General features: G+C 45.8%; 1 protein-coding gene across 1 annotated transcript in view; it reads left to right on the top strand.

Moving 5' to 3' along the window:
* Positions 1–18,024, top strand: part of LOC111143057 (CUB and Sushi multiple domains 2) — a 614,630-nt gene that overhangs the window by 491,692 nt on the left and 104,914 nt on the right. The window contains exons 30-37 of the mRNA XM_022496499.1: positions 1,412–1,606; positions 2,504–2,620; positions 4,806–4,919; positions 11,252–11,347; positions 12,527–12,730; positions 13,085–13,209; positions 14,337–14,433; positions 15,787–15,891. Coding sequence (XP_022352207.1) covers positions 1,412–1,606; positions 2,504–2,620; positions 4,806–4,919; positions 11,252–11,347; positions 12,527–12,730; positions 13,085–13,209; positions 14,337–14,433; positions 15,787–15,891 — 1,053 coding nt within the window. The remainder of the gene's footprint in view (positions 1–1,411; positions 1,607–2,503; positions 2,621–4,805; positions 4,920–11,251; positions 11,348–12,526; positions 12,731–13,084; positions 13,210–14,336; positions 14,434–15,786; positions 15,892–18,024) is intronic.

Genomic DNA, 18,024 nt, shown 5'->3' with positions numbered 1-18,024 from the left:
CCTCTCTGCCTACTTGTGATCTCTATCTGTCAAATAAATAAATAAAATATTTTAAAAAAAAGAGAGAGAAGACAGATTTGATGAGGGGTTAAAGGTGACACAGCACAGGGTGCATAAGGAAGCCACTGAGGGGTCGTCTGCTAGACGAGGGACATTTTCTGGGTCCCAGCTGAATTTAAATGCAATAGCATATCTGGGACTACTGTACCCTTAGCTATCAGCAAAGACAAAGAGCAGGACCATCATAAGGGCTCCAGTGCAAGAGCGGCTGGACTTGGCAGGACCCTGGACTCTCAGAGCCCCATCCCATCAGTCAGTGAGCTGACTGGCAGCTGAGCAGCACCCCCAAGCAGTGGCTGCCTCAGAAAGGTGGCCTAAAAGATGCCCAAGTGACAAGGACAGCCTCAGCAAAATTCCTTAGCTATTCATCTCTGAACTCTGATCCCTTCTATTCTGGCTCTTTCTTCTTAAATCTGCTATTTGAACTTCTGAGTCCTCCTGTAAGGGCTGCTGGCAACTTTTTGTGAGCCCCAATCTCCAGACCTCCCTGTAGGGCAGCCTCCAGGAGCCAAATGGAGCCCTGACACCCAGTGGCATGTCCCTCACCCTGCCCAGCCTCAGCCGTGTCCTGACGTTGCCCAGCCATGACACCAATGGTCTTTGGACAAGAGGTCTTTTGGATGAGGAAAAGGAGCAATAGGTGCATGTGAACACTGGCTCCCAGGATCTGCTCAGGATTTCCAGCTAATGGTGAGGGAGGCTGCAGAGTACCCTTCTCCAGAGATACCCTTCTCCCAACTAGTGCACTCAACTGCTCAGGCAGCACCAAGTTCAGTCTCATCCAGCATAGAGGGGCAGAGTAGGGGTCTGTTAGGCACCTCATGCAATGTCTAATTGGGAAGACATATATGCAGTGAAAATCAAGTGGAAAAGCACTACTGTTTTAATAAACTAGCAAGCACCCAATACCCCAGTGCATAATCCTGGAAAACTATTTAACCCTAGAAAGCCGAGGGCTTGAAGTGGGATTTCCTACTTCCTTCCTAAATCTATGTATTGGTACCCATGCACTCAGAAGTCCCTCCCAGGTATGGATATGAGAGCAGGCAACTTCTCTTGAGAGAAATGAGTCAAGGAATGACAAAAGGCCCTCAGTGTTTGGCTGTGACTCGCTCCTTTGTGGGTCAGGGCAAGAATGTGGGAGAAGAAGGAAAATTTCATTCTCCAGGATGACGTCCAACCCTAGATTTAGAGAAGTTTTCAGACCTAGAGGAAGGACCACCAATCCCAAATCTCCATATGCTCTGTGGCTAATTCGAGTCAGAGTCTTTTCTTGGGTACACCATGGACTTAGGTCACTAATGAGTCCTGTGCATGTGTGTGTGTGTGTGTGTGTGTGTCTTCTTTCTAGAAAACCCACGGGAGTCATGTTTTGATCCTGGTTCCATCAAGAATGGCACACGAGTGGGTTCTGACCTGAAGCTGGGCTCCTCCATCACCTACTACTGCCACGGGGGCTATGAGGTTGAAGGTGCCTCTACCCTCAGCTGTGTCCTGGGACCTGACGGGAAGCCCGCATGGAACAACCCCCGACCAGTGTGCACAGGTGGCGGAGTGGGGACGGGAAGGGGTTGGAAGGAGTGAGAGCATGCCAGCGGCAGAAGGGGCTATTGGCTGGGGGAAGGGAGAGGTGAGAAATGGCCCTCAGAGTGGGCCCCTTGTGTTCACTGTGAATGAGAGAGGCTGGTAATTTTACCAGCTGTACAGTCCCTATCAACATGCCCTCACTCTCAGATCACAGTGTTCCCACACCCACTCACAGGGGCCCCCAGACGTGCCACCAGCTCGTATGAGGGAGATGGGAGTTTAAAGGTGACCTGGACATGTTTCTGAGCCTAGGAGGAGTCACTGAGAGGTTGGATGTGTAAAACTAAGGCCAGTGGGGTCTGGCTCAGCCACGGGGCCCATGCAAGAGGCATGGGATAGAGTCTCAGAACTTCAGGAGCTTGGTGGCTATCCAAGTTGGAAAGCAAGGAGGCCCCTTGGCCCAGGAGAGAGGAGCTGGCACTCGGGGCCATCCCTTGTGGAACTGGGCACCATGGAAGGGAACAGAAGGTGGCTGGGTTGCATGTTGCTCCCAGTGGGGCTACTCTGGGATCTTCAGCTCTCTACTCATGAGACAGTAACTGCCTGGGGGAAGCCTCAGCCAGCGGCAGAAGATCAATCCCAGGCCCCTGTGCCTCTAGGGATTGATTAAGAGTATTACTAGTTAGAGGGCAAGATCTGACTTGTGGCCTGGAGGGCCTTGGATGGCATCAGGGTGGGTTTTGGGCCATATGCCAGCCAGGGATGTCTTCAGAACTCCCTTCCTCCACCCTAGTGGCTGCAACCCTCAGGCAGCCCCACCAGGACCAGTGGCTCAGGCTAGGGGTGGGCAGAACAGAAAACAACTGTTGATGAGAGGTCTGCAAAGTCACCTGACCCTCTCTGGTTTCTCTTTCAGCACCCTGTGGGGGACAGTATGTGGGTTCAAATGGAGTAGTCTTGTCTCCCAACTACCCCCAGAACTACACCAGTGGACAGATCTGCCTCTATTTTGTCACCGTGCCCAAGGACTATGGTATGGAGGTGTTGCATGTCTGTTTGTATGATTTTGGACCTCTTCCAAGGCCTCTGGCCCTTCTCAGTTGTATCCCAATCCCACTCTCAATTGTATGTACTCCCATTATGGGAATGGAAAGACAGTCTCTTATGTAGGCCACGTGGGTGCAGATGCCATGAAGTGGAAGTAGGATACACTGTAGGCACACTCCTGACACACGTGGGAGGAGGGGCCCTGGGGAGGCCAGCAGAACCAGGGGATACGGCTAGGGAGGAACTGGCCAGGACAGAGGGAAGGCAGGGACACCAGAGGCTAGCCAGCACAGCCTAAGACTCAATAGACGGGTTGCAGTTCCAGGCTGATTGGGAAGCCAGGCGAAGGTGGCCAAAGGGCAGGAAGAAGGAAGGAGTGGGACAGAGCTGGGAACCACCATGCTCCAGTGTTCCATCTGAGACTGGGAACCTGGTCCAGCAACTATGGGTAGGGCCAACAAGAAAAGCAAGGAGCAGGCCAGTGTCCTGAGACAGCAGAAAAACTTCGAGATTCCAAGAGACACAGGCAAAAAGAAGCCAGACTTGCCACCTGGCAGTGGGGACATCAAAGAGTCCTGCTATCCCTGGAGGATTCAGGAAATTCTAGGCAACCAGCCTGGTTGTACCTGGGTGATCAATCAGGTGACCCACCTTGATGCTTTCTCCCTGGATCACCTCTTCATAGGAAGAGTAACAACTATTTCTAAGCAGGACTGGTGTTGGGTGGGATAAAGGACATTGATCCATCCTGACCATCTAGGAGAGGGACAGACGGGGCAACCTGCAGAGAGTTGGCCACTGATTCCCGAGATAGACTGGCGTGGGTGTAGGGCAAGGCCTGATGTCACCAAACATTTGTGAAGCATCTCTCAGGGTCCATGCACTCTGCTACAGACATGAGCGAGACATATTCCCTGCCCTCTATAAACTCCCACTCTCATCTTGACCTACAGCTCCAGCCATCATGGACCACTCCCACCCCAGCGCCTGTACACTTAGGTGCATGGGTACACACTCCCCAATATACTTAAATGGCAGGAGCTTTTGACCTGCAGGCTCACCATTAGTAAAGTCCTAAAAGTTGTCCAATCCAATCTGCCATACAGAGGACAATCCTCGATAAGTGGTGTGTTTGTACTTGGATTCCTCCCATGATAAAGAGCTGAGGCCTTTAAAAGAACCAACCTCGAGGGTGGTTAGTTTCACTGGGCTGAAACCTCCATGCAGAGAGTTGGTTGGAGGAAGGGCAGTGATCACAGGGGCTTTCCTCAGCCACCTCCTTTCTGCCAGTCACTGCCAGAAGGGCTGTGTCAGTGGCCCCACAGCAGGCACAGCTCCAATTCAGCTCTCTGCAAGACCTGCACTGGCCTCCCAGTTCATCAGGTGCATCTGAGGGCAAGAACCAGGGGAGGAGAGAAAGGAGCAGGAGTCATAGGGGTTGGAGGGAGGAGCAAGAGGGAGAGCACATTTTGGAGCCCTGAAAATGGGTACTGAGTTAGGTGAACAGGATAGGAAATATTCCTGCTTTCACAGAGTGTGCATTCTAGTGAGTACCTGGCACACAGTAGGTGCTTAATAAATGCCATTTTGCCTCTTCCCTTGGCTTGGCCAGAGGGAAATGAGCTAAAGATGTTTGCCCATTCCTTAGACAGTTGCTCCTTCCCCAGGAGCAGTTGCTTAGTCACCACCCTTATTCCTCTTAACTGGGGGAAAACTTGCATGGAGGGCTACCCTGGTCAGCTGGATTTCTGAAGAAAAAATAAAGGAAAATACAGGGTTCCTGAGATCATATGAAAAATGGGCGGGGGCATTGCCAAAAGCCCTTCCATGTCCATGAGTAGCTGCCCACTGCCATCTGAGAAAGGAATAGGGTTAGCTCAGCACCACTTCCACCACCCCTGACCATTGAGTTCAGTCTTCATTGTTACCTTGACCCATGAGGGAGAATGCCAGGTGGCCCTCTCCACCTCCACACAACCCTGTGCTTAGTATTTGGCCCGTGTGCTGATCAGCCAGTAGAAAGCCTCAGCAAGCAGTTAGCCCCAGGAGCCAACAACTTCCTCCAAGGCTTCCCTGCTCCTGGCCTGCAGCCCCCACACCTCCGGTTCCTTGCCCCCAACAAGGCGGCCAGTATTCCATGCTGAGGTCTCCACACCATATCTCCTCCACAGTGGTGTTTGGACAGTTCGCCTTCTTCCACACAGCCCTCAACGACGTGGTGGAGGTGCATGATGGCCACAGCCAGCACTCCCGGCTCCTCAGCTCCCTCTCGGGCTCCCACACAGGTACCCAGGGCTAAGCTGGCGTTGGGGATGGGGGTGGGCTGAGGGCATCATGGGCCAGCTGAAGGGAAACAGGCCCTATAAGCCTGGCCACAGGTGGAACCACACAACTTTGTTTCTATCGTGCGCTGGTGCTATCTCTACAATGTGACAGTCAGCTCCTAGGAGCCCAAACATGGAAGGGAGCTTCAGAAGCTACCCTCACCCAGAGCTGTGTCTACACCGCTGCCCCCAAGTGGTTAGTATTCCCCTGTTGGTTTATTCTTGACCCATCATGTTTCTCTAATCGTAAGCATACTGCATTTTCGATGTAGAAAACTTATAGGCAAGACAAAATTATTGTATGGGGAATTAAAATACAAACCACCCAGAAAGAACCACTGAAAGATGGAGTGTATTTCCCCCCAGCCTTTATATATACTGAGATTTAATCTTTTGCATATTTTATTGAATAAAACAATATACATATTTTTATTGAAATGTTCATTGTGAGCATTTGTCATTATTTTCTTCTATAACAGGATTTTTAAATTATGCAAAATAGTCTATCATATAGTTACTTAAAATTTATGTAAAAAATTTATGTAATGAATTCCCTGTTATTGAACATTGAGATTGTTTCTAATTTTTCACTCTCATGAATAGTAGTAACTCTGTATTATGCATATGTCTTTAAATACATTTCTGACAATTACCTTAGATTATCTACAAGTAGAATTGTCAAGTTAAAGGGTATGTGTGATTTTTAAAGCTTTTTATGGGACCCTAACTATATTCTTTCAAATTTAATCAATCAGTTGTTTCAACGGAATTCTCAAAAATCCCAGATTTTGAGATATACCAAAATGTCAGACATCCCTCTAGAAAGTTCTTGCCACTTTGTTCACCACCAATGAATTAGAGGGCATGTTTTATTCTCACAAAAACTAGCTAATTGAGGAAATAAAACATCATCAGTTTGAAAAGTGAAAATGGCATCTCGTTTCTTAATTTGCCTTTTTTTTATTACTAGTTGGGTTATCCTTTTTATAATGTAATTATTGGCCCATGCATTTTTTTATCTGTGAATTTAATTGTAAATTGCTGTTGGTTTTTCTATTAGCATTTATCTTCTTATTGACTTAGGAGATCTCCATATTATTACAAGCTATACATATCACATACCATAAAAACTTTGTGTCTACCTTATATGCTATAAAAAGCCTTCCCTTACAGTTTGTCATTTGCCATTTAATTTTCTTCAGGGTGTGTTTTAATGTCAGACCATTTAAATTTCCCATGATATCAGATCTATCAATATTCTCTTTTACAGTTTTCTCCTTTACTTTTATGCTGATGAAGTAAATATTCTGTGTTTTCTTTTGCTTCTTTTCAGTTTGTTTTGCTTTAATACCTTTGGAATTTATTTTGATTTGTTATTTATTATGAAGAATCTAACCATATTCTTTCAAATTTAGTTGATCAGTTCTCCTAACAAAACTTTCAAAATGCCAGATTTACATCTATTAAATTTTTATGAAGTTAAGGATATGTTTCTAGAGTTTTTATCCATGTCTTTAAGTGTCTGTTTATTTATGTGTCAGTGCGCAAAAGTTTAATGTAAGATTATGAAAATGTTTAATATTATGATCATTTTAAACATAGGATACTATAAGTCCCCAAACTCACTTTCTTTTGAATTTTTTATTGACTGTTCTTGTTCCTTTTTGCCTCCAAATAACTCCTAGAAATATCTTGTCAAGTTGAAAAAATTGACATCAGAATTCCCATTGAACTTCCATTAAACCTACTGATTCATTGAGGTAGAACTCACATCTTTATGACAGCCACCCCTCTTCCCTTCCAAGAACATGACATGTCTCTCCATTGATGTATCTTTCATAATCTTGGGGAAGGGGCTCTAATTTTCACTTCAGCCATATTTCTTTTCTGTTATCTTCATTCCTAAATATTTCATGGCAGCTTTGTTGTTGTTTTTGTTGCTGCTGTGAATAGGTCTTCTCTTCCTTCTGCTATATTTTCTAGCTGGGCTCTGCTACTATATTAAAAGACTGGTATTTTTGGTATAGTCATTTTGTAAAGTCAATGAGCCCTCTGTAATAATGCTAACACTGCCAACTGATTTCTCCCAGGCCCTTAAGGCAAGAAGCAATATCTTGTGCAAATAAATATGTCTCATTATTTTATCTCTTCCTTTTCAGTGTTTTTTCTTTTTTATTTTCTTCCATGGTTATTGCACTATTCAAGTATATTACCTCAATATCAATGTGGATATTCTATATTTTAGTAAAAAGCCCATTTTGTAATTATTTTAAATTCAGCAGCATAGGTTATATCAGAGACTCTGATGCTGTTGGATCTCCTTCGTGTTCACAGTTATAAACCCCTGCCTTTATGCACCAAGGGCTATATTCCTAGTGCCCCTCTTTGCCCATCATTGTGTTTTTTATTGCTTCTACTTTTCAGTTCTTCTGTGGACTTTTTTATTTTTTAATTAATTAAGTTCTGGGTTTATTTCATAATGTCTCTCCTCCTGTTTTCTTCAGTTTATGCTATTCTTCTTGTGCTAACTCCTTGAACTAAGAACTTTGTTTGTTACTTTCCCTGTGTAATGAAAAGCACATGGATAGCAGTACACTCCCCTCTAAGCATAGTTCGGGCTTCATGCTATGAGTATTGACATGTATTATTGTCTTCCTCTGTACTTTCTAGATACTCTGTCATCCTGTTTTGCTCCTCTTGCCCAAGTCATTCAAGCTTGCCTCTTCTTTTTCTCCAGGAACTTGGGTTTTGTTCTTGTTACATTTAAACATTTGTGTTAATTTCTCGTTTTATTGCCACATGGTGAAAGAATATATCCTGAACCATTTCTGCTCTGGGGATGAAATGAGGTCCGCTCAGTAGCCAAAGACATTTTCTTAAATTCCTTAAGTATCTCAGAAGAGACTGTGTTCTCTGCAGGACTGAAAAGCCACAGAGAGACTGGGAGCCCAGGCCCAGCACTCACTGCCTGGCCCCTAATCTCAGCTCTCCCCGCTGCCCGCTAGGAGCTTGACCACTCTAGCTGCTGTTCCCTCAGTGTAAAATGCTGAGAGGAAAACCTCTGCCTCCTAGAGCTATTGTTAGGATTAAATTAACTTTGTAATAGCCATTAGACCAATCTTACTCAATTTTATTATTCAATTCCATTCTATCAGTGGTTCTCAATGAAATGAGTTTTTGATATTAATACCCCACATACGCACACCCAGCCAGGAATGTAAGTCAGGATCTCTTGGGGTAGGATGCTTTTTCAAAATCTCTTGATTTTCAGGATAGATAGAGATATGAGTTTAGTTATAGAAATATAGACATAGAGAGAGAGAGAGGTACATTTAGGACCTGTATATATAAATATGGGTATAGATACAGGTACAGATACAGATGTAAAAGACCAATGGATAGAAAGAAATAGATATCATGGATGGATGGATGAATAGGTAGGTAGAGAGAACCCATAGGTATAAATATCAATATTCTCAAATCATCTGTTATTCCTTGTTCGAAGAAACACTGATGAGGTGATGGGAGTGGTGTGCCCTGGTCCCTAAGGGGTATTGAGTGGGGGAAGAGAAGTTTGAGGACCCTACTCAACAATTTTCATTTTGTTTTTCTATTTGATAGATCGGTGATTGAGAATGTTGTGCATTTAAAGATCCCACTACAACTATGATATTTTGTTGTCTTCTTCTGTTTCCAACCATTTTTGTATCTGTGCTCACCTGATAGATCTTTCCTCATTTTCTCTGAGAGTCCTTTTCTTTGAAGAGGATGTTTACTTACTTATTTTACATTTGGTCTGATACCTGTCATCTGGTTTTGTTCTTTGTGGGTTTTTGTTTCTTCTGTTTTACTTTTGCTTACTTGCTTTTTCATTCATATCTGACCCATCTCTAACTTCCAAGGTTTTTCTCATATATATTTAGACTTTCATATTAATGTTATTAGTAATTATTTGTAAATTATGGACTTCTTCCCCAAGAACAAGTGTTTACATTTACATTTAGTTTTGCTTTCTCATTGATAATAATTTTATTTTGATTTAACTATATTTTCTTCATTGGCTTTATCCCTGAGTTTCTGATTTCCCTATTTCCATTCTTTATTTTTTAACAGCCTCATCACTGCAGTTCTTTCTGTCACCTTGCATGTATGAGTACGTCTTTCCTTTGATGTATCATATAAATGACAACTTGATTGTAAACCAAATTACGGGTCACAAGCTTCTTTCAAAACCGCAGCTGCTGTTCCACTTCATTCCAACAGTTAATGTCACAAAAGTGGACTCCAATCTTATTCTTTATCCTTGTAGGTAACCCATTCTTTTCTCTCTGGATGCCTTTTTGTATTTTTGTGTTTTATATTTAAAATTTAAAAGCCCACTAGGATATGTTGCAGTGGAAATCTCTTTTCATTAATTACATCTGGCGCCTTGAGAACAATTTTAGTCTGAGGCTCAAGTCTTTCTTAAGCTTAGGAAAGTTATATTCTTCTGTAAACCATTTCTTCTCCTTCCATTTCTCCTGTCTTCTCTCTCTCTCTCTCTCTAGAATTCTTAATATATGCATATTGGAGTTCCTTTGATCTATCTTCCATGTCACTTTTGGTTTCTATCATTATTTTCATTTCTTTATCCTTTTCCTGTGCATTCTGGAAGAATTTCCCAAATTTAATCTCCACTTCTTTGTTCAATTTCTACAGAATACAGCCACCATGTACTAGTGCTTCTCAGTTTTGCAGGCTTTATTGATCTCAGAACTTTCTTTGGCACACCTGTCCTCTCTGACTTTACAGATGCAGTATGAGATCTAATATCATGACAACCACAATTGAAAATCTTCTGAGATTTTTTTCCCTGTTCTTTTTTGTAGTTCCACATAAAAATATTTGCATTGATTTCTAGGTGGTCTTCACCCTTAAAACTTTGGTAGCTTGTGTTTTGTCCAGGGATTTTACTATGTGCTTATCCATGGAGAGGGAGGTATGTGTACATCCAGGGTTGGAAGTTGAAATGGGTTTGTGAGAGATCAAAGGAGTCCTAATCCACATATCAGGCCAGAGGATGGGAGGATGGAAGATTTGAGTTTTGTTCTACTCACATCTGTTAAAGAGCCAGGGACAGTGGTGATAATAAAGAGAGGCTTTTGCTTCATGAGTTTTCTTTTTGCTTTGGCATCCAGAAATTATCTGGGGCAATGACTCCTAGCCAGGCTCAGCCATCTGGGTCACATGTAAATAGTGTGCTATATAAAATTCTCTGCTCTCTGTGGCCGGTAGCATCACATGGGCTTTCTGGAAGCACTGGTTGGACGCCAAATGTGTTTCCCAGTGGCTCCTTGGCTGGTCCCAACTCCCACCTTCACAGCAGTGGAGACTCAGCCTGGCTGTCTGCAACCTCAGCTTCCCTTCTGATGGTGGGGGTGGGGGAGTGGGCAGGGGCTATCTCAGGGATTCCTAAGGCTGTATGAGGCCACATACAGAGCAGCCGTTCCACTGCCAAGCCATAGTCCCGCAGCCATCTCAAGAGAGTGACTAAACAGGACAACACTTCACAGCTGTCAGTCCAGTTGGTATTATCTTTACTTCTGTCCATCTGTACCACATCAACGAGAAGCTAGAACTTTATCTTCTGATATAAAGGCATCCTATACCCATGCAGATTTTCCCCAATTTGTGTGTTTTCAGTTGGGTGGCAATACATCTTGCTTTGTTTGTGACAGTCCCAGCTTTCACTTGGTTGTCCCAATTAATAACACACTCATTGGCTCTCACAAGTGTCCTAGTATAAGCAATAAATTATACAATTGCTGTGGTTATCTATCATTTTACAGCATCTGGGAAAGGCCAGTTACTCTCACATATTCACATCACCCTCCTTCCCAGAAGCTGGTGTCATTTTTCTTTTTAATGTCCATTTTCCAAGTAAAACCACCAGTCAATTTGGTAACGGCCATTCTTCCCATCCTTGTAAGTCAACATATGTCTAGAAGCTTTCTCCTTTCTGGGAAGGTCATTTAATCTTTCTGATCCTCTCTCTTGACCTGTTAAATGGGTCACTGAAATTTTGTCATGCCAACCTCGCAATGAACATGGATCAAGGTAAGACCATGGATGCTAAAGCCTTCTGCAAATCTTGAACAGTAAAAATGGAAGGTTGTATTTCAGGAAAACCTGGGATATGGAAAGAAATTCTGTGGGGGGTAAGGCCAGCCCCTCCTTCCTGGCCAGGATCTTCTCTACTGGGCCGACTGATGGACTCACTGTCTTCCTCTCCTCCTCGCCCCTTATCTCGGCAGGAGAATCGCTGCCCCTGGCCACCTCCAATCAAGTTCTCATTAAGTTCAGTGCCAAAGGCCAAGTACCAGCCAGAGGTTTCCACTTTGTCTACCAAGGTATGCCTGAAGTAGCTGTGAGAGGTGTGAAGGCAATCTCAGTTCTTTAGTGACTCCCTGACCGAAGGAATAGGAACTTTTGACCCTTAGTCTGGGCCGTAGTCTTAGGGTGCTGAAGGGCAGCTATTGATTTTTAAGGCAGTTCCTTGAAATTCAGTTGAATTTAGGTACCCATTTGCCCAACAGACAATTCTTGGACCAAACTCCATGTCAAATGAGGAAGAAATCAGACATGGGAAGCTGACTCCTGCCCTCTCCCTTCCCCATTGTCTGGCACAGTCCCGTTGGCATTGGGACGTTGGCTTATACCTAGGCTTTCTCCCATGGAGTTTGGTTTTCTCTGCAAAACATGGTAAAAGTGTGGGGAAAACACAGACTTAGAATCAAGGTGGACATGGCTTTGAATCCCAGCTCTGCCACTTTCTAACTGGGCACCAGCCTCTCCACACCTCAGAGCCCCAGTTTGCTTACCTATGAGATGAGGGTAAGCATGTTACCTCACTGATGAATTAAGAGAGTTCCCAAAGTAGTTGGCACTGAGCAGGTGATCAATGTCTGTTCCCTTTCTCTCTGGTCTTGAAAGGCAAAGTCTTAAAGTGCCCTGGCTTTCATTGGCAGGCCCCAACCTCTGCTTGTCCAGAAGCATGCCTGCTTCTTTAGGGCCCATTCTAGGCATGTCCCATTCATCCCACTACCCAGGAGGAGCTGCATTCCCCTGCCACAGGGGCATGCCATATCTGGGGCCTGGGTTAAAACATACTGTGTGCCATGTGGGAGGGGTGAGGGGAGGTTCAGACTCAGGCCATGAGAGTAGAGCCCTGGACAGAGTCTTAAGGCACCTGGGGAAAGAGGCCAAAGACAGGACAAAGGGAAGAAGAAGGGCCATTCTCCCTGTAAGGGGACGTGGGCCCCTGATAGTCAAAGGGCATCATGGAGGAGCCACCAAGCACAACTGGGTCTAAAGTCTGCCTCCTATGGTTTCCAGAAACTGTGCTGCAACTATATTTCAGCAAAATGGGCCTTGTTCTGGAAAACCCCTACCCCTGTCCTGGGAGAAAGTGCCCAGAGCCTCTTAGGGTCTCATGCAGACGGTCTCAGCTCTAGCACCGTTGTGTGTCCATCCCTGGGCCAGTTTCCAGAGGGATGAGGCCTGCCCCTCAGTGCCCTTGTCCCCTGCAGCGGTACCCCGAACCAGCGCCACACAGTGCAGCTCTGTGCCAGAACCGCGCTATGGCAAGAGGCTGGGCAGTGACTTCTCCGTGGGGGCCATCGTCCGCTTCGATTGCAACTCCGGCTATGCCCTGCAGGGGTCCCCAGAAATCGAGTGCCTCCCTGTTCCCGGGGCCTTGGCCCAGTGGAATGTATCAGCGCCCACCTGTGTGGGTGAGTACCTGGACAACCGGGACTCTGGGGAGCGGGTGGCCAGGCAGACCCAACAGCAGCCCCTGCTCACCAGCATAACTTAAGTAGGGTGTCCTATTCAGGCCAAATCGCTAGTCCTGGGGGTTGGGTGTAAAGACAGCAAGGGGTGGAGCTGGGGTGGCTGGGAGCTGGATGCATGGGAAGGAGGATTGTAGGGACAGGAGCTATGGAAGGAGCAGGAATGGGGGCCTGTGGGAGAAGCCAACAGTCAGCAAGAGAGGCTAGGGGGCCCTGGGAGGAGTGTTGGGGGAGGATCCCTTAGGGGATCTAAAGACAAGCTGGAGAAACCTCTAACCAGAACTGCCTCCTTCCCAGTGCCATGTGGAGGCAACCTCACGGAGCGCAGGGGCACCATCCTATCCCCTGGCTTCCCAGAACCCTACCTCAACAGCCTCAACTGTGTGTGGAAGATCATGGTCCCCGAAGGTGCTGGCATCCAGGTAGGGGCTAGGGGAGGCCTCAATGTGGCAGGTGGCCTGGAGGAGACATTTCAGCCCTGTCCCTGCCCCTCAGGCCAGATGTGGAGGTGAGGTCCACAAGCTGAGAAACACAGCAGCTCGAGGCCCAGAAGCTTCAGGGGGTGTGGAGAGAGAGAGCCAGGTACCTTAGGAAAGAGAAGGGGTAGCAGCAGCTCAGGCCATCGGGGAAAGCCAGAAGAGGAAATGGGCCTGGACTGAAAGAAATACAGAGACTGAGGAAGAGTCATAGAAGGTATTTTTCTGATTGCTTGAAGGGTTCTTTTCTCAAGATGATAGGGTATAGAAAAGGGGACTTTGCAGGAGAGGGAAAGCGAGCAGATGAGGCATGGAGAAGCCCCAGGCACACACCTCGGTGTCACACCTGAAGCCCAAGTTACAGGAGAATGATGGGGGCCAAACTGTTCCCCCCGGTGGTAAGAGTCAAGTGGAGAAGGCACTGGAACTGGTTATGGCAGCAAGGCCACCAGAGAGGCAGCAAGCAGGGCCAGGAGTGGGTTCCTAGACTCTCGCTGCAGGATGTCTGATGTCATCCAGGCAGGAAGGTGGGGAAACCAAGGAACATGTGAGCGATGGGGAGGGGTCCATTCAGACTGAAGTAGTCCCACTTCCTGAAATTCCCTTTCCCTATTATCTGCCTAACAAAGTACCCCACTGTCTTATGACCCTTCATTTTACATCTGTCTTCCCCACTGGGTATATGAGGTCCTGGTGGGGGGGATAGGACAGTATCTCATTTTTTTTTAAAGATTTTATTTATTTATTTGACAGAGAGAGATAACAAGTAGACAGAGAGGCAGGCAGAGAGAGAGAGAGAGAGGGAAGCAGGCTCCCCGCTGAGCAGAGAGCCCAATGCAGGACTCGATCCCAGGACCCTGAGATCATGACCTGAGCTGAAGGCAGCAGCTTAACCCACTAAGCCACCCAGGCGCCCCCAATATCTCATTTTTATTGGAAGCACCTAACACAGTGTCAGCCCCAGAGTGGGTGCTAAGTACTGAAATTAACTACATGAATGTAGAAGAGGGGAGGGAGGGACACAGATGGACACAGGCTACTTAACCAACAGTTCAATTCCTCTGCCTTCCCAGATTCAAGTCATCAGTTTTGTCACAGAACAAAACTGGGACTCTCTGGAGGTGTTTGATGGTGCAGACAACACTGTGACCATGCTGGGGAGTTTCTCAGGTGAGGTGGGCCTTCCAGGGGCCTCAGCTCAGAGGGCAGGGGTGGACTTCATCATCGTCGTCATCATCATCATCATCATCATCACCATCATTATTATTACTGACATGTAATTCACATGCCATAAAATTCACCAATTTAAAGTGTACAGTTCACAAATGTTACCTAGACTCATTTTGGTGATCGTGTTACGCTATATACAAATATTGAATCATTATGTCACACACCCAAAGCTAGTATAATGTTATATGTCAATTGTAGCTCAATAATAAAACAACAGTAATAATGCTACAATGAAAAGAGAGTGTACAATTCGGAGGTTTTTAGTATATTCACAAGATTCTAAAATTATCACTGCTCTCTAATCCCAGAACATTTGCATTACCCCAAAAAGAAACCAGGTACTCATTTGCATGCACTCCCCATAGTTCCCCCTCCCCCATCCCTTGGCAACCACAACTTGGCAACCTACTTGCCATCTTTATAGATTTGCTTGTTCTAGAAATTTCATATAAATGGAATCCTACAATATGTGGCCTTCTGGGTCTGGCTTCTTTCACTCAGCATCATTTTTCAAGGCTCACCATGTTGTAACATGCACCAACATTTTGCCATGTGGATAGACCAGATTTCACCTACCCATCCGTCAGCTGATGGACATTTGGTTGTTTCCACTTGTTGGCTCATTATGAATAATGCTACTATCAACATTCATGGAGAAGTTTCTGTGGAACATGATTTCAGTTCTCCTGGGTATATACCTAGCAGTGGAATTCTAGGTCATATGATAACTCTATATTTAAACTTTTTGAGGAACTGACAAACTGTTTTCCAAAATGGCTACACGGTTTTCCATTCCAATGGCAGACTTCACTGAGTGTGGTGTGTGTTTTTGTCCTATGTCCCGGGCAATCATCCGTGTCCTTCAGACTTCAGAATTCCATGTTGCCAAGATACAAAAAAGGGTTGTGTGCACCATATATATGGTCTACACTGCCTGGAATATCCAGAGAAATATAGCTGTTAGAATTTTTTGAAGATGGCTGGGAAGGAGACCAAATTCTTCGACTACCTTTGGAACATCCCCTCCTGCTGGCATATGGCTCTGCCACTGCTCACTTTGCACAAAGTTTGAGGTCTTGTCTCCCTCGGCCACTGAAGAAGACCCAGCACTCCTGGCTGGGGTGGGGGGTGCGGACGGGAAGTGCTAATTTGTCATGTAGCAAGTATAATAACTGGCGACCTTTGAAGATCTTGGGAGCGGAATGTCAGCAGGTAGCAAAAGCAAGAGAAATGGGAAGGAGCTCGGGGGCTGGAGATGGTTAAGCATGAATGGTCCCTGTTTCCTTGCCGTAGGAACAACTGTGCCTGCCCTTCTGAACAGCACCTCCAACCAGCTCTACCTTCATTTCTACTCAGATATCAGCGTGTCAGCAGCCGGCTTCCACTTGGAGTACAAAAGTGAGGATCCAAAGTTTCAGCTGTGTACGGGGCTTAGGGTGGGAACTGACAGGTACTAAGGACCCACACAATGAGCAGGGGGCCCACTGGGGCTGTATATTCTCTATGCCGTGTAAACCTTACTACAGACCTAGAGGAAAATGCTAAAGCTCAGAGAAGGTTTGTAACTCCTTAAGACTGCACAGCCAGTAAGTAGTGGAGCCAGGACTCTCACCCCAGTCTCTGTTACCCAGACACCTGTGCACTTCCCCAGTGTCCACTCCGGGAATGGGAAGGTAGCCCCATCATTGACTTAGGTCCTGTATGAAATCTGGGATGTAGGAAAATTCAGGTGCTCTCCTCTGCTCCTGAAACCTGTCCTCTCCAAGCCTGGCTTCTATGATGCAACCGTCTTTAAAGTTCTTGTCCTCATGAGAAACTTCACTCCTCTTGCACCAGATTTCTCACTCCATTCTCAGAACCTTCCATCTTGGCTTCCAGTATCTCGAAGTAGTCACAATGAAAAACTCTTAGAAAAATAAGGCTGTGGATGTGCCTCGTGGGGCAACAAAGACAGAGGTTACTGGGGAGACTGTTTTCATCCAGGGACAGCCTGCCATTCCCTTCCCCTCTGGGTAGAGGAAAGAATAGGTAGGCAGAATTTGCGACAATGTGGAGGGAACTAGAGGGTATTATGCTTAGCGAAATAAGTCAATCGGAGAAAGACAACTATCATATGATCTCCCTGATATGAGGAAGTGGAGATGCAACGTGGGGGGTTTGAGGGGTAGGAAAAGAATAAATGAAACAAGATGGGATCAGGAGGGAGACAAACCATAAGAGACTCTTAATGTCACAAAAAAAACTGAAGGGGGCCAGGGGGAGGGGGGTAGGGAGAGGGTGATGGGGCTATGGACACTGGGGAGGGTATGTGCTATGGCAAGTTCTGTGAAGTGTGTAAACCTGGCTATTCACAGACCTGTACCCCTGGGGCTAATAATACATTATATGTTTATTTAAAAAATTAAAAAATTAATTAAAAAAGAATAGGTAGGCAGAGGCATCTGTTATTCATTCATCCAACAAATAGTTATTGAGTGTTTATAATATGCCAGGTGCTGTGTTGGGGGTTGCTAGGACTGGGTGAGATCGAGATGATTAAGTCCCCTCCAAGTCAATTAAAGAGAGGCAGACACTGGGACAGAGAAGCACATTACAGGATTCCAGGTGCTCTCATGGATGTCCCCAGATGGTAGAGCAGTAGTTCAAAGAAGAGCATGGTCACTTCTCCCTGAGACAGGTGGAGAGGTCAATGTCGTGAAGAAACACTGAGTGTCCACAATGTGGCAAGCCTGTGCTAGATGCCCACAGAACAAAGATAAATAAGACATGGTTCCTGCCCTCACACACACGAAGTCCAGGGAGATAGGGGGACAAGAGAGCAATAATTTTAGTGCAACTGAAGCAGCTAAGGAAGTATAGAAGAGGGGAACTAAACCTGGCCAGGTGAGACCTTACAGAAGCGGATGCCTGAGCTAGGTTGGAATGAGAAGTGAGAATACAGGAAGGCAGAGTTGGCTTGACCATCTTGGACAGCGTGGGCCTTCCAGATGAGAGCCCCAGTTGGTGCCAGAGGCCTGATAAGGTCAGCATTGGATGTTCTACAGATGCTCCGCTGGTCTCCAAGCACATGATCTTTATCCAGATGGTTAGGAGAGGATTGGTTGGATTCTGGGATGCTTGCAGCCTGAAAGAACTGGTGTGCACTTGGCAGGAAAGACCTGGGACATCTTGAAGCAAAGACCCTGAGGGCCAGAGGATAGGACAGGGACCTCTGACACCTTCCCCCTGCAGACCTCAAAGTCTTCACTCTCCTGGTAAAGTGAAGTGTGCTGGGTTTCTTGAATAGTTCACATTTTTCCTTTTACCCTATTGCTCTGTTCTAGCCAATTTTGTTTTCTTATCCAGTATTTTCACTGGAGTCCTTAAATGTTCCCTCAATGTTTTCTTTTCTTTCCTCTTCCAAAGATACACTTCCTTCCTAAATATCTTTTCATTCTGCTGTCTCATTCCCAGAAAAAAATTCACCTCTCCTCAGTTTGTTGTTGTTGTTGTTCAAGGGAACTGGTAGTTTTCTTTGTAGCTGATGTTTAT

This window comes from Enhydra lutris, unplaced genomic scaffold (genome assembly GCF_002288905.1).
Source record: "Enhydra lutris kenyoni isolate GAN:26980312 unplaced genomic scaffold, ASM228890v2 scaffoldscaffold9, whole genome shotgun sequence".
Taxonomy (NCBI): Eukaryota; Metazoa; Chordata; class Mammalia; order Carnivora; family Mustelidae; genus Enhydra; species Enhydra lutris.
Note: the sequence above shows the minus strand (reverse complement) of the source record. Positions and strands in the feature narration are given on the sequence as shown.